This window comes from Hypanus sabinus, chromosome 5 (assembly GCF_030144855.1).
Source record: "Hypanus sabinus isolate sHypSab1 chromosome 5, sHypSab1.hap1, whole genome shotgun sequence".
Classification (NCBI taxonomy): Eukaryota; Metazoa; Chordata; class Chondrichthyes; order Myliobatiformes; family Dasyatidae; genus Hypanus; species Hypanus sabinus.
The window spans coordinates 32,336,637-32,353,473 of NC_082710.1; the positions used below are offsets into that span (position 1 = coordinate 32,336,637).

Here is a 16,837-nt window from a genome sequence, read left to right on the forward strand (position 1 = left end):
CCGTTGTTACACTCCATGCTTCAGATCTGGTGTGCAATCCAGCTGGGAGGGTTTCACAGTCAAGCCTGACTCGATAGTTGGCTGGTAGTTGTGTGAGAGGCTCTGCAGTGCGAGGTCACTGTAAACCCATTAGGAACTGGAACCCTGGCCATTGTGTTCTTTCCAGCTCAATGATTTTGACGTCGATCATTGTGACCTGTTGACTGAATCAACTGTGTGTCTGAGGCTGTACAGGACAGCTGAAAACATCCAGGTTACCTGTTCATTTTGTGTTTATGAGACCTTGCAGTGGCAAACACATTAGCCAACAAAATAACTGAACGCACTTGAAAAAGGGTTGAATCTGCAGCTGGAAAGCACTTTAGAGCATACTAGAGAAATTAGAAGAACCATATAAATTGAAGCTTGTATGTTTAGTAAAGACAACATCATTGAATGATATGGTGGAAATCATTAAATATAACATAGACATTCTGCCAAACGTGCTTGTCTTATACTTAGCAGGGATCCAAAGTTAATTTCGAATGCTGACTCACAAGCTTTAAAGTTGCTGGTAAATAAGAGCGGTGATTGTGCGTTTGTCTAGATAAGGCAGCTGAGTGATTAGGGATTGGAGATCTTGTAGCTGAAAGGAATGATTTAATGTGGATCTTATCTGAACATGCAGTAAATTTCTGCACATTGTTTCCAGGCTTCATCTCCACGCCACAGAATAATTGGTCGCAAGTGCATGTGTTGGGAGACCAGTAGGGTTTCTGGGGCCTTTTGAATTGTGCTGGCTATCTATTCATTCTTGCCGTTTTGCTTTAAGCAGTGAATATGTTTGAATGTACTTTTTGTTTAGGACAGGAATGATTTTTTTAATAGATCAATACTACACATCATGTGCAGCAGAACAAAGGCTGCAGAGATGTGACAGTGATGGAAATCTTGGTGCATTGGTACACACAGTCCCCAGTGGCGTACATTTTTGCTTTTTGTGCTGGAGTTTGTTTCAGTGCACAGTGTTCTCTGTAGCCAAGAACAAGTATCATTTGATAATCACCAAATAAAAATGGGCAGGGTTGACAGTTAACAAAATGTTGCTTTGCTGGCCAGTGGCAATTTTTCATTGTGTACATGATGTAAATGTCTAAGAGATGGGTGGGGACTTCGGTGAATTCTGCCTTTTCCAAACAGGTTTGTTGATTGTCCTGAAGAATTGTTAGAATTTAAGAATAGTAGGAAATACTGGTGAAATAAGTAGCTAGTGTGCTGACCAGACGCGAGGGATTACCGCTTTTTGGTTTTTGAGTACTTGTTGACATTTGAGCTGTTATCCCTTGCTGTTTTTCCGATGAAGATATTGACTTTGCTCTGATATTATCATCCTTTGCTATTCAGCTCAAGTAAATAGTATTCAATTGTACTGACAGACTTTGAGAGCCATTGATACCACACGCCATCTAAATATTTTAAAAAAATGAACTTTTAGCTGAAAACACTGAATATGAAGCACGATGAGGAAAGCCACCAATGAATATTTCCTCTTCTGAACCAAAAATCATTGAGCCCTGGGACATGACATGTGATCTGAAGCTATCTAGTTAAAATTGTGAAATCCTTGTCCTGATCGTGAACAGAATACAAACATTCATTTATCTTTTGCAACCCTTTTAGAATGTCCCAAAACACTTTACAGCTAATTAAATATTTTTACTCACTGCTGTAAGAGTGGCAGACAATTTGCAGTCAACAAGCTACTACAATCAGTAAGCTGTGGATCTCCTTCAGAAGCATTGATTGAGAAATGGATCAGCAGTGACGTTCTTTAAACAACCTTCTTTTAAGGGAAGAGTTTTCCACCTAAAACTGTTTCTCCCATACACGCTGCCTGAGGTATCGAAGTACTGCACATGTATGTCACCACATAACCCTGAGTTCATTTTCTTGCTGCAAACACCGTAAATCCAAGCAACAGTAAAATCAGTGAAAAAGCCATACCCAACAGGATAGACAAACAGCCAGTGTGCAAAAGTCAAAAACTGTGCAAGTACAAAAGTGAAAAAGGTAATAAATAAATTTCAAGAACAAGTGTCCTTGAAAGTGAATGCAGTCCTGGTGAAGGGTCTCGGCCCAAAATGTTTTGCTCTTTTCCATAGATGCTCCCTAGCCTGCTGAGTTCCTCCAGCATTTTGTGTGTGTTTCTTTGGATTTCCAGCATCTGCAGATTTTGTGTTTCCATTGGTTGTGGAAACAGTTCAGTGATGGGGTGAGTGAAATGGAGTAAAATTATCCCCTCTGGTTCAAGAGCCTGTTGGTTGAGGGGTAGCTTGAACCTGGTGGTGTGGGACCTGTGGCTCCTGTACCTTCTTCCCAAGGGCAGCAGTGAGAAAAGAGCATGACCTGGGTAGTGAGTGTCCTTGATGATGAATGCTCCTTTCTTGCGATAGCTCTCCACTTTACCTGTGATGGACTGTGCCATATCCATTATTTGTTTGTAGGATTTTCTGTACAAGGGCATTTGTGTTTCAAGGTGCCAAGTGTTTCTTAACACCCATTTCAGAGAACAAAAAAGAGCTTTTATCATTACATTCCAAATTTAGCACCTTGATTTGTCGAGGTGGTCTCAATTTGTTTATTTTTCTCATATTGGAGTTATACTCAAAACCTTCTGGCAATGTAGAAGAGCTATCAGCCAAGCCACACAGTTGACACACCGTATTGCAGGTGAAGTCTGCTGAGCTTTCAAGGATGTTGTCTCGTTATCATGGTGCTGCCCTTCCTTTGGTACAAGGTTCTTTCTTGTTGGTTTATTAAGAATCTGCAGACATGTGGAGTTGGAATCCTTTTGTTTCCATTGAAAAATTGCCTGAATGCCAAATGCTGCATGATTCGGAAATTTTGAATCAAAAGTATGTTTGATCACTGGGTAAACAGTTTTAAATTGCACAATTATCTTTCGATACTTTAATCACACATGAAAAAATGTGGATATTGAGCATTCCCACCTCCCCATTTTTCTCAAAGGACCTTTCCTCAAAGCTTCCTTTTCCATTTTTGTTTCTAACAGACGTAGTCATGAGACAATCAGTAATAATCCAGCAGCATTTATCTACCCCGTCACAAAGACGAATGGCAGAGTTAGCCCTACAATTTATGGCACAACGTGCCGCAGAGCATCAAGTTTCATTCTCTTTCTCCTTGCGTAGTTGCCCTCTATGGTACTGCAACACGTTATTTGTACAGATGAGCTTTGTCCTCCCCTTTGCAACGGTTTGCTAATCACCATTTGTACTCAAAGTAGTACGTCGCTGGATAATAACTGGCGATTCTGTAACCAAAGGATTTGAACAATGCAGCTCAATTACTTCTAGCAGTGTTGTGCTTTTATTGGGGACTCCTATGGTACTCAGACATAAGGCTGCCATCTGTACCTATGTTAAGCTTTCACCATCTTTATAGCATTTAAACCTTACTCTTGTGATTTTGGTTTTTAAGTAATTGGGGTGACTGTAAGGAAGATCAGGTGCTGAGGTTCGCAGACCTGGTTGTGTGATTGATTCCAGATGTATAATCTCCCTGCTCAATTTTCTGCTATGCGTTTGTCCCAGGCAGCTTTTAACACTCTTTGGCAAAATAGCAATATACATATACATGGTCAGTAAACATTGCTGGCATGTGGATGGAATTGCAGAGTTCCCTTTTTTTTTGTTTGATATTTTCAATAAATTACTATCCCAACTATCACCAAAGATTGAATGGAACCACCAATATGGCTGCTTTTAAGAATGGTAGAGCACAAAATGGAAACTCCAGGAATCCACAGCAATTCCAGAATTGCTTAACCAAGTAGTGTCAAACTTGGGGTTGGACCAGGACACAGTGGGTTCCAGCCTTCCAACAAAGTTGCTTCACGTGTTATGTAGGGTAACTGACCCAGAATGGTGGTTCCCAAGTCAAACTCACCTCGCCCTCTAAGAGCTGACGTTTGGTGAGCAGGAAGTATATGTACGGCTGGATTCTGGAAGGAAGGTTAAAATACAAGGTTTCTTGTTTACACTGAAGGGTGAGATGGGGTGATTCGGAATGGTGTTGCCGCTTATTGCCAGATTTATGGACTAGTGGCTAGAATTCGACGCTCTTACCTCCATAGGCCGGGTTTGATTCCCGGTCAGGGAAGAGATCCTCTGTTTTGGTTAAGTACATGGATAGGACGGGAAAGGAAGGCTATGGTCCATGTGCGGATTAATGGGACTAGGCAGAATATTAGTTCGGCACAGACTAACTAGGCCAAATGGCCTGTTTCTATCCTTTAGTGCTCCATGATGTGGGCACTGCTGGAGGCCTTCAACTGCCGTGTATTTTAGGAGTAATCCTCATATTCTAATCCCTTACATTTACCGTCATTAGCTTCAAAAAGTGAAAGGATGCAGTTTAAAGTTAGTTTGAAATCACACCAGGTTACATTCTATGTAGTGTCAATTCATGTGAAGTCAGAGAAGGTAGTGAAAAAATTCACAAGGCTGTTCCCAGGAGAAATGGGAAAGCCCAGGACTGGAAAAAGGGTGAGAGGTAAATAAATTTTTTTGACACATAAATAAGGTAGGAAGCCAGTGTCTGTAGCCCATAGTAGGAATGTCTAAAACTAGATATGGTAGGTGAGAGGGAGAAAATTTAAAGAGGATCTGAGAGATAAATTTTTCACAGAATGAATGGCCAGTATCAGGAATATACTTTCAGAGCAGGAATAAAACAGCTACTTAAGAGGCATCTTGACAGATACTTGAATGAGAGAGGAATAGGAGGATATGGAATTATGCGGGATTAGTAAAGATAGGCATGTTGGCTGTAACAGATGGAGGGGCTGATGGGCCTTTCCCTGCGCAGTACGACTCTGTGACTAAATAATGTTCCCTCGGAGTCATGCTGGGCCCTTCATCCAAACCTAAACTGGAGCAGTACCACAAGAGCAAAATCAATCACTCTAATGCCCTGAGAGTAAAGAGTTGCTGCAGCTGCTTCTCACCATTGTGTAGCTATCCCCAAATCCACTCATGTTATTACTTGTGAAACCTCACACAGCCGCCTCTCCCAGGTAGTGCCATTCCCTGGGGCTTGGAATATTGTCCAAAACAAAATGCCTAGCCAGCCTTTTGAAGCTTTAATAAAGGAAAGAAAGACTTGCAATTATAAAGCGACTTAGTGCTTTACAGGCAATGAAGTGCTTTTGAAGTGTAGTCGTTGCTGCAATATAGGCAACATTAAGCAGCAGGAAATATGTTGCTCTTTTGTACTGCAGAACAATGTTTTCAAATCTTTCCACCATCCCAATGGTGGCCAGGTCAGACCTGTAAGAGATTGCTCCTTGTTAGTGGCCTTTGGCTACACCTTACTCTTCCGTCTTAGGCAGTTCCTTGAGGTCGAGCATAACTTGCTTCCATTCCTCTTCTTGTGGTTTCTGAGTTGATTGATGGGTCCCATACCTTACCACACCATCTGCATTAAAAATCGCCCTTAAGATGGTATACTGCAATTTCCTGATTGAAGGGAAAATTTAAGGAAAAAAAGGTAAAAGTTAGATTGTACGTGATCTTAATTCTTTTCTGAAGTCAAAACTTTTAACTGAAAGTGTCAAAGGTATCCAACTTGCCCACTGCCAGATTACTCAGAAGTTTAGTTCAGTTAATCTGAAACACACACACACACACACACACACACACACACACACACACACACACACACACACACACACACACACACACACACACACACACACACACACACACACACACACACACACACACACACACACACACACACACACACACACACACACACACACACACACACACACACACACCCTTTAATCTAAAATTAAACCATGATTTTCCTACAGTGAATTTTCTGGGGATTTTCCACAAACAAAAAACACTGCAAATTCTCACCTTGGGTTCAGATATTACCTTGTGCAGTCTCAAGAAAAAACATGTTTTTGTAGTCAGTTGATGTTTGTCTTTAAGAAAGCTGGACAGACTTAGCAGTCTGCACTTTCCCATAAAGCTTTATTTGTCTTGACATTATCTAAATACTGAGAAGCGTTTACAGTTGTTTGGTCTGCAAGCTACTAAAGGATTCTTTACTGCGCTCGACTACTAAATTTGTCAGAGGTAACAGATTGAAAGTGTTGAGTGGAGCTCTGACAGGGCCTCAGTGTGCTGTGTTCATGGCTGTAATTTAACAGTGTAATTTTTTATGAGTCCTGTGGTTAAGAAGGCATGGCGCTTTGCGGCATGCTTCACTAAACCCCTTGCAGTTTACGGATAAGGTCAGAGGCTGTTTACGTGAGGATGTTTGGAATTCCGAAGCTGGCATCGCTCCTCCGACGATAAGTTGCTGCTTCGCTAGTTTCTATAGAAAATCTTCGATTTGGATAAGGTCCTGGCTTGCGACCTGGGTGTTGATTTATCGTTAGCTGCGACTATGAGAGAAAAGGTTAATTTGATTCACAGTTCTTGGCAGCAGTTCCAATTGATCAAGCCTTTTTTTTCCCTCCTCCTCTGGTTGATTGAACTATCAATCATTAGACTCATGTTTGATGTGATTCCAGAAGGGACAGACTGGCCTTTATGTCAGGAGCGAACATTGCCATTTTTATATAAAAAAAAGCAACGACCCCTTTGCTAAGCTCCCATTTGAATTCTTTTAAGCCATTGGAAACATCTTTCATTTGCTTATGGTGCTGCAGTATTTTCTTTCAGGCACCCATCTCTTTCAAGAAACCTTTTTCTTTGTGCTCTGTACTGCAGAGCTGAGAAAGGACCAATCAGCTTACAGTGCTCCCAGCAGGAGCGAGCCAATGGAGTGGCTTCTTTGGTTTGGCAATGCGTAACCCTGAAGGGAGATGCTTAAACAAAGGCTTTCACTGCAGACAAATGTTAAGCGTCTTTTCTGGTCTTTCGTCTTCACAGTTTTATTGCCCTGGCTCTTGAATGAGCTTGCTTATCCTGTTCTCCTTTTTAAAAAAAAATGCTGAAGTTTTTTTGAAGGAAATTTTAATTATATGTACGTTTATGTTTAGCTTCCTTTCTTTTGGTACAGCTGCACTACTGCAGTTAATTGTGACTAGATCTAGCAATCTCCTTCTAGGATGGGTCGAGGAGAAGGGGAAAAAACCCTCTGGCAATACAAGTGCATTAGTGATGTAAATATTGTTGATGTGTTCAGGAATTTACCACAGCTGAAAAGGTCTCTGCTACCATAGGTTGCTGTGTCAATGGAGGTGAAAACCAATTGATATGAGAATCCCATCATTTCATAGATTTTCCAGATGGGTTATCTGTTGTTTGTTAGGGGTAGGACAGTTGCAGAAAAGCTGATCGCTGACACATTATCAGTGTTTTGTTTTGTAGCTGCAGCACTTTCTCATCCAGTGTCGTTTAAGAATAAAACACTGCTGTGTTTAGATTCCTCCCCACAGTAGCATTTTGTCAGCTCTTAAGGGAATTAAGGCACAGGGTTGTTCTGTTTATACATCCTTGGGGACCTGAGTTAGTGAAGGTTTCTTCCTTCCATGTGGCTGGCAGGATGTTTTGTGGTTTCAGTCAGTGTGGATGGAGCTGTTGATAATTGAAGGTTGTGAAGGTAACGGCTTTGACATACATCCTGACAAAATATGTGCAGAAAAGATCTGGAAGTTCAAAATATCTGTTTTGAAGCAAGCAATTTAGTTCACATTTCCCGCTGTAAATTAAACGCAGCACGTTGCGTTAGTATTTTTTAAAAAAAACAAATTGCGAGAGGAACTCAGCAGTTCAAGCAGCGTGTGTGGGAGGAAAGAAATTGTCAGCGATACTGTCAAGACGCTGCACTTGGACAAATCGGGAATTATCCTTCCTTCCCCACAGGTGCTGCTTGGCCTGCGGAGTTCCTCTCGCAAACACAAAGTGCTGGAGGAACTCGGCAGGTCAGGCAGCATCTATAGAGAGGAACAAATGGTCACCATTTCAGGCTGAGTGCCTTCATCTGGACATTATTTTTGTGAGTTCCGCTAGTAACTTGTTCCGCGCTCTAACTTCCAGCATCTGCGATCTCTTGTCTCTCCATTTTATTTTAATCCAGATTTTCGCACATATTTCTGAAAGTATCAAAATGCTGATATGAACTGAATTGGTCCTTGAAGAGTTATTGCTTTCCAGTAATTCCCAAGGGGAAGAAATTAGCACTGTGCTTTGAAGGGAATGTGAGAAATAAACCATAATGGGAATGATATGTAATTCTAACTGATTAGACAAAAAATAAGCCTGCAGTCAGTTTTACTGCAGGACAGCCATTGCATATTTTGCAGTTAAAATAGCAGGAGAAGGAGAAGGGATTTGTATAAAATTACTCACAGGTAAACTAAAATCACACACAGGGTATCCAATGGATGAGAAGCTGTTTTTGGAAAACAGCTTGAATAATGATTTTTTTTTGAGTGCTGCTAAATCACTTTCCCTGAATTATATATAATGATGCTCACCACATTCAAATTTCAAATCTTAGTTTGAACGCTGTTAATTTTATTTCATCCAGTGGGCAGCAGTAATTTGTGCATAAGATGCCTTCAAATTATTTTACAGCAGAAGTAATTCCATTGATTTTGATTGTGGAAAGAAAACCCTTTGTCTGACAGGATTTCTGTGGGTGGTTCAAGGAGCCATGAATGAGAGCCTTGCGAAGTAGCTAGATTGACTAATGCAAATCTCTGTAAATTTCTGCTTTCCCTCCTCAGTTGCTAACAAAGCCCCCCACCCCTCTCCCCACTACCTCACCTTCCAATTCAGCAAAGACTGAACGAAGTTCACAGATTACCCATGGCCAGCTCGGCTTCTTAGTTCTGTAGCATGTGCTGGCGGCTTGCCAACCAAAAGCAATTACGTGTAATAATAGCAAAAATTAAGAGGTGAGTGTTGCCGTTTTACAGCAGGACGTGGCAAGAACCATTTCCTTCTGTCAGCCGTATCTCGATTACACACTTAAAAAAAACAATTTCCTGTGGTCTTGACTTGAGGTCAGTGAAGCCAGAAAAAGGAAGAAAGCAAAGCCGCAGTCTTGAAAAACAAATGTGTGTGAAGTTTGCTTTGAGGGGCAAGATAAATGGATCCCAAATATAAGAGTGATTTTTATAAAACGCTTTCTTTTTCTGGTGTATGTTGCAGGTGTCCTGGTGGTAAATGTGACCTGGAGAAACAAGACCTATGTGGGCACTCTATTGGACTGCACTAAACATGACTGGGCTCCACCAAGGTAAACCCACGTACTGTGTGTTTTAAAATCATGCTTTAATTCAGGATAGTGTAGGGATGACTTCTGGCCTCAGAACAGAAGAAGATGAAATAACCGCAATGTGGAAAATAAAACGTCCTCACAGAAAATACATCAAATGGGGCAAAATGTGCTCCAAAATATAATTGGGACTCCTGGAACCCCTGATTTAGAATTTTCTTTCTGGTTCAGCACATTAGAAACCACGTGCTTTTGAATCTACAGTAAGTACAGAAAGGGTGTTTGCTACTTCTAAACAAGCTAGAGAGGCATTTCATCCCATTGAACTCATTTTCCATTGGAAACCTCTTTCACTCTATCACATTATCCAACTGCCTTTATAAAGATGACTTTTGATTGCTTCCTGAAATATGTTTGCATACTGGAAAAAGGATAGTTGCCTGCATTTCTTTGCCTCCTCTGGGTTGGGGTTGTACGCAAAGATGTGCTAAAGGTTTGCCTTTTAATTCACTTTACTTCTTTATCCTATCTCTCTGTGGGCCTTTCCATTTTCCTACATCGAAGATTGATTAGTCCCATGACTCGGGCTTGTACTGCGTAGATTTGCGGCTCTTTGTCTCAAGCGCCAGTGGCTGGGTGCAATACTCGTGGTGCTGTACACTTCAGCACATCAATTTCTAAGAATATTCTTCAAGTTAACAATACAGCTTGACACCCGGCTCGAGAAAATCTGCAGATGTGGTCCTGATGAAGGGTCTTGGCCCGAAATGTCAACTGTTCACTCTTTTCCATAGATGCTGCCTGGCCTGCTGAGCTCCTCCAGCATTTTGTGTTGTGTTGCTTTGACACTGTGCTGTTCATTTTGACTGTCAGATTGCACTAATTGGCTCTGATCAATCTCTGCTAGTTCAGCTCCTCATACAGCTTCCGGTATTTAACAGCATGTGTTGCACTTTTACATTCTGAGGCGCTCCCAATGTTGAACTTAGCCAAACTCTTTTGATGCAGGAACTTAACAACAAAGAGAGATTCCACCTGGATCGATTTTGAATCCATTTCGCAGAGTCAAACAGCCAGATGTAACCTATTATCTCTCAGCCTTCATATCAGGAAACTGGGCAGTCTTTTGTTCTACCATATCTTTTAAAAGATTGTAGAATCATTGCCAACCAACTTTCAGAAGGAGTGGGTGGTATGTAGATCTGCTCCCTGTGACCTGGGTTGACACCTGACCTCTAATGTTGTCAGTATGGAGTTTGAACATTCCCCTTGTCACAACACACGTTTCCTCCCCCATTCCAAAGGTTAATTGACCACTGTAAACTGTTGTCAGTGTGTAGGTGAGTAGTAGTATTTTGGGGGGTGGGGGGTTGGGGGGTGTTAGCAATGTAAGAAAATAAAACAGGTTTTGTGTGGGATTAGTGTAAAGAGATGCTTGATTGTTGGTGCAACTAGGGGGCTTGGTTCTGTGTCTCTGAATGTAATCAAAGTGCTTTATGAAAATATATGGGATCTTCAGGCCTGAGTGAGCTTTGTTTAAAGTTCTCTCAGAAGCCACTCTCTCTGTTTCCTTTTCTTTTGACTAAGTTCCAGTATATACAAACCAGTTCATGCTGATACTGATTTGAAATGTTTACATTCCACAGATTTTGTGAATCGCCCACAAGCGACCTCGAACTGCGAGCCAGTCGAGGCCGAGGGAAAAGGGCACGCTCTGTTGCTAATGCTCCAATAAATGATGCCGGCTTTACAGAGTCCAGAGGTGTGCAGAACAAGAACAGGGGTGGCGGTGCCAATGGGAAAGGGCGGCGGGGAAGTCTCAACTCGAATGGTCGCAGGACACCCCCTAATTGTACAGTGGAGGATGTGAAAACCAGCCCCTTGCCCATCAACAAAAGGAAAAACAAGCCTCCCATGGAACTGGACCTAAACTCCAGTTCCGAAGACACCAAGTCAGGGAAGCGTGTCCGCACAAATTCCAGAAGCACTCCAACCACGCCGCAAGGGAAGCCGGAGCCCATGTTTGTAGAGCAGGGGTGCTCTTCGCCGGTTCTGATCGACTGTCCCCACCCAAACTGCAGCAAGAAGTACAAACACATCAACGGCCTGCGTTACCACCAGGCCCATGCGCACTTAGATCCCGAAAATAAATTGGAGTTTGAGCCTGACATCGAAGACAAGATGTCGGATTGCGACGAGGCTCTGAATGCTGTGCCGGTTGGCATTGAACCGGTTGAAACTGGAAATGGACCTTTGCTTCCTGGCCCTGGGTTGGGTTATGAGCAGGTGAAAGCACCGCCGTCGCCGGTTTCTGTCAGCACCCCGGGGACACCCAAGGGACGCCGGGACGTTGCAAACAGTGCTCAAAGCCCTGTGGTCAACAGTAAATCCGGGAAAAACACAAGCAAAAAGAAAGGTCTTAGCAGTGACTTGAATAACCTGCCTGTGATTTCTAACATGACTGCTGCGCTAGAAAGTTGCTCGGCCCCTGATGGTGCCTCAGTTTCAGAAATGCCAAAACTTGAGGTTGAAGGGGTGATAGATAAGAAAAGCTTATCTGAGAAAGAAAAAGGCAAAAAGAACAGCGGTGGAAAGGTGGACAAAACATTATCGAAGCTGAAGACAACTCGACCTATTGCTCCTGCACCTCCCCCACCACAACTGATTGCTATTCCCACTGCTACATTCACAACCACCACTGCGGGAACAATACCAGGGCTGCCCTCTCTTACTACAACAGTTGTCCAGGCAACACCAAAGAGCCCACCACTGAAACCTATTCAACCAAAGCCTACAATTATGGGAGAGCCCAGCACGGTAAATCCAGCTCTGCCCTCGCTCAAGGATAAAAAGAAGAAAGAGAAGCGAAAGCTGAAAGACAAAGAGGGCAAAGAGACAGTCAGCCCAAAGATGGACTCAAAGCTGGGGAAACCTGAGGATTTAAAGGCTTCAGCGAAGGAGCTGGCTGCACATTTTTTAAAAGAACATCTCAATAAGAATGAAGTGCTTGTGAATGGCTTGTGTGACTCCCAGGAGAGCAGAATGGCCAGCATTAAAGCTGAGGCTGATAAGGTTTATACATTCACCGATAATGCTCCCAGCCCTTCTATCGGCAGTGCCTGCAGGCTTGAATGCAGTAGTCTGGTCAATGGACAATCCCCCATGACGCCATTACACGTTTTAACACAAAATGGTGGTGATGGAACTGCAACTAAAACTAACAGTCCCGCATACTCGGACATTTCAGATGCAGCTGACGACGGAGGTTCTGACAGCAGATCAGAGAGCATCAGATCAAAGACTAATTCTCCTGCAGATACAATTTCCACCAAGGACACTGTTGTAAAAACTCACTCCTCGGCCGCTTCTCAGCCAGCGCAAAGCAAAGAGACCCATTCCCCCTTTTACCATGGTTACGAGCCTTACTATTCCCCGAATTATATGCACCCTAGTCAGGTCAATAACGCCACAACAGCGAACACTTCCTCATCCCAGACCACCAAAGTTAAAAAAGAGGCAGAGGAAGAGGCTGAGAAGAAGGACAAGGTGGAGGTTTTGGACGTTAAGAAAAGTGACACAAATACTGTAACTATTCAGGCTCAGCACCAATCTGTCATTACGCAAAGACACCCAGCACTTGCTCAGTCGCTCTATTATGGACAGTATGCATATGGGCTGTGTTACGTTGACCAGAAGTCAATAATGACAAACCCTTCGTATAGGCAGCAGTATGAGAAGTTTTACGAAGAGCAGCGGTTTGCAGAGCAGAAGCTGCAGCAGTTAGGGAGGGACAGTGAAAGGAAAGGGGACGGCCCGCAGAAGGAGCTGGGAAAAGAGGAGCTAAAGCAGAAGAACATCCCAACTGCGACAATCTCAAAAGCTCCTTCCACCCCAGAGCCAAACAAAAACAGCATAAAGGGCAAGGATGCTTTCTTGCTGTCAGATTCCTCAAAGCCCGGAATCACAAACAAATCCGATGAGGTTGTGAAATCACAGATGCAGCAGCAATTGTCAACAGATGGGCTTAAAGCCAAGCAAATGGAGAATCACCAGCTCATCAGGGAAGCAGTGGAAATGAAGTCTGTCATGGACTCTATGAAACAGACAGGAGTGGATCCCACCTTGCGTTTCAAACAGGTGCACAGCTGATGATATTGGAAATACTTGACCATTCATGTTATCAATGCTAAATTTTGATGTAAAAAAAAGATATTGCTCACCAAGTGGGTAAATGTCTCTCAAGCATGTGAGATGAGGTTTATAAATGTAACAATATAAGATATTCTTATATTTCTGAAGAGCATTAACATAGAATTTGTCAAACTAAGCTCTGCAGCAGGATAAGGGAAAAAGTGAAAACAGATAATTTGGAGGTCAAGATGGTGCCTAGAAGTAGAAGTATAGAAGTCTAAAAGTTAAGATATTTAGGAAGTTCTGAGACATACAGCACTGTTTAAAGTCTTGGGTGTGTATATATATCTCGGTTGCATAAGACTTTTGCAAATTTATCCACATGGAGCAGAGAGTGAGATTATAAATCTGCTGGGAGCGCTGCATGAGGGGTGTGGGACGTGTAGAGAAAGAGCACTGGCACGCCCAGCCCTGAGATACCAGATAAGGTCATTTGATTCCAAACAGTTGGTTTATTGATCATTACAGAATGTCTGTCTGGTGCTTCCTGTTCCCTCCCCTCTCCCTCCCACTTTTCCCAACCATGATTCCCCTCTCCCTGCTCTTTCCCACTGTAAGTGCACAATATCAGAATCCAGTTTATCTTGTTATGAAGTTTGTTTTTTTTGCAGCAGTACAGTGCAATTAATAAAATGACTACAGTACTGTGCAAACGTCTTGGGAACCCCAGCTATATATAAACACAAAATACACTGCAGATGCTGGGATCAAAGCAACACGTACAACACGCTGGAGGAACTCAGCAGGTCAGGCAGCATCTGTGGAAATGAACAGTCAACGTTTCTGACCGAGAGACTTTGGGAGGGTGTGAAGGAGAAGGCTGGTAGGTGCCAGGTGAAAAACCAATCAGAGGAAAGATCAGGGGTGGGGGAGGGGAAGCAGGGAGGGGATAGGCAGGAAGGGTGAAGAAGGAATGTGAGGGGAAAGCACTATGTGTAGTAGAAGGAGGCAGAATCATGAGAGAGATGATAGGCAGCTGGAAGAGGAGGCAGAGTGAAACTGATGGAGGAAGGGAGGGGGAGGGAATTACCGGAAGTTGGAGAATTCAATGTTCATGCCAAGGGGCGAGAGACTACCCAGACAGTATATGAGGTGTTTTTCACCTGGCACCTACCAGCATTCTCCTTCCCATCCTCCCCCCACCTTCTTTATAGGGCCCCTGCCCCTCCCCCTTCAGTCCTGATGAAGGGTCTCGGTTCGGAACGTTGACTGTTCGTTTCCACAGACGCTGCCCGAACTGCTCAGCTATATATATATGTGCCTAAGTTACAGCACTGTAAGTTTTTCATAGGGAGTGGAACAAGCAATCAGGGGAGGTGGTAAATCCAATTGCAATGGTTAAAAGACAGTTGGACTAATACCTGGATAGAGAAGGTATAGAGAGATAAGGTCCAAATACAGTCAAGTGGGATCGGGTATCTAGTCATCACGGTCAACATGGGCGAAGTGGGCCAGAAAGGTCATTTCTACGATCAATGAATTGATAGTCATTAAAGGTGGAGAGTCAAATGGGGGAAGAAAAGCATAGAAGAAGTTCTATAGAATAAGAAGTCAAGTTTAATGTTGTGTGCACCAGTTTGGTGAGTTACATGTACAATGGAAAGTTTGCTTGCAGCATCATCAAAGGCACATAGTTTCAGACAATACAGGAAATTAAGCCCGACTTCTGCAGCCAACAATAATGGAGGCATTGTATTTGGCACCGGGAAGGAAGAAGATAAGCGAAGTCTGAACTGTGCTTATTTTCTGTTCTTATAAAATCTGAAATTTGTTAATTTGTGGCAACAGTACCGTGCAAAGACATAACATTTCTCTCAATTATAAAATGGGTAAAGAGTGGGGGTAGGGGAGGAATAGTGAGACAATGTGGGTTCATGAACCATTCTGAAATCTGACGGCAGAGGGGAAGAAGCTGTTTCTGAACCATTGAGCATGGGTCTTCAGGTTTCCGTACCCTCTGCCGGAGGTCAGTAATGAGAAGAGGGCATGCCCAAGATGGTGAGGGTCCTTAGTGATGGATGCCCCCTCCTTGAAGCACCACCTCTTGATGATGTCTTCAGTGGCGGGGAGGGTTGTGCCCATGATAGAGCTAGCTGAATCTACAACCCTCTGTAGCCTTTTGTGACCCTGTGCATTGGAGGCTCCATACCAGATTGTATTGCAACCAGTCAGAATGCTGCCTGCTATACATTTTTGTGAATTTGCTGGCATATCAAATCTCCTGAAACTCCTAATGACAGAAAGTTCCTGGGTTGCCTTATTCATGATTGCTTTATGGTATTGGGCCCAGGAGAGTTCCTCCAGGATGTTGACATCCAAGAACCGAAACCTATCCACCCTTTCCACCACTGACCCTTTTGTGAGGACTGATTTGTGTTCCTCAATCAATTCTTTGGTCGTGCTGACATTGAGTACAATGACGTTGTTGCACCACCACTCAACCAGTCATAGTTGATGTATGTCACTCCTGCATGCAACCTTGCCACCATCTGAGAATTTTCTTTTCAACAATAGTGGCTGTACAGAGGCCTAGGTTTAGAAGTTTGATGATTCATACTGAGAATAATAACGATTATATTGAACACCAAGTCGTAATCAATAAACAGCAGCCTGATGTATGTTATGCTGTTGTACCGCTGCTCCAAAGCAGAGTTGGGAGCCAGTAAGTGTTGTGGTGGCAGGGAAATTGCAGTGAGTCGAGATTTCTGCTTAGGCAGGAGTTAATTCTAGCCACAACCAATCTCTAAAAACACTTCATTACAGTAGATGTGAGTGCACCTGGGTGATAGTCGTCGAGGCAGCTCATTTTGCTCTTGGTCACTGGTACAATTGTTCTGCTCTCTCGCCTGGAAAAGTTTGAGAGTGATGTCTTAATGAAAATATGTTCAGGTTTTGGTTTGGTCTTCCATAGTGAACAAGCTGCCAAGTCTAAAGGAACAGTGATCTCTAAGAGTTTTGAAATGAAATTCAATATGTAGATTATAGAATGGAAGTGACAATAGACCCAAGTTGTCATTGAAGTGACTGTTTAAAGTATGTGCTACTTCTTTGTAACCTTTTCGAGCAAATGCAGATCAGGAGCTTAGAGTTGGTTATTGACGAAGTGTGAAAGGACAGTACCTCACTTTTTCAGTTGAACCTGTTAATTCCAAAATACATGCAGAATGTTTAGTCTGTTATACATTTTAGGGCATTGTCATATGGAGCTAGTTATGAAAGTATATTTCGATTCCTCTTGGGTCAATTCTGCTCAGAACAAAAAAACTGGAAAAAAATAGCCAAGACCTGTATTTCCTCCAGATGTGACGGAGAGTGGCTTGAGGCATATCTCCTAGTCATTGCTCTCTCTGTGAGTTGCAGAAACTCTTTAATACTGAATAGATAATCAAGATTGCTTTTT

General features: G+C 42.9%; 1 protein-coding gene across 11 annotated transcripts in view; it reads left to right on the forward strand.

Annotated features, from left to right (window-relative positions):
- znf608 (zinc finger protein 608) overlaps positions 1-16,837 on the forward strand; it is a 91,479-nt gene that overhangs the window by 63,526 nt on the left and 11,116 nt on the right. For all 11 annotated transcript variants that reach the window (XM_059969680.1, XM_059969675.1, XM_059969674.1 and 8 more), the window contains 2 exons: positions 9,180-9,267; positions 10,893-13,383. In XM_059969680.1, coding sequence (XP_059825663.1) covers positions 9,180-9,267; positions 10,893-13,383 — 2,579 coding nt within the window. The remainder of the gene's footprint in view (positions 1-9,179; positions 9,268-10,892; positions 13,384-16,837) is intronic.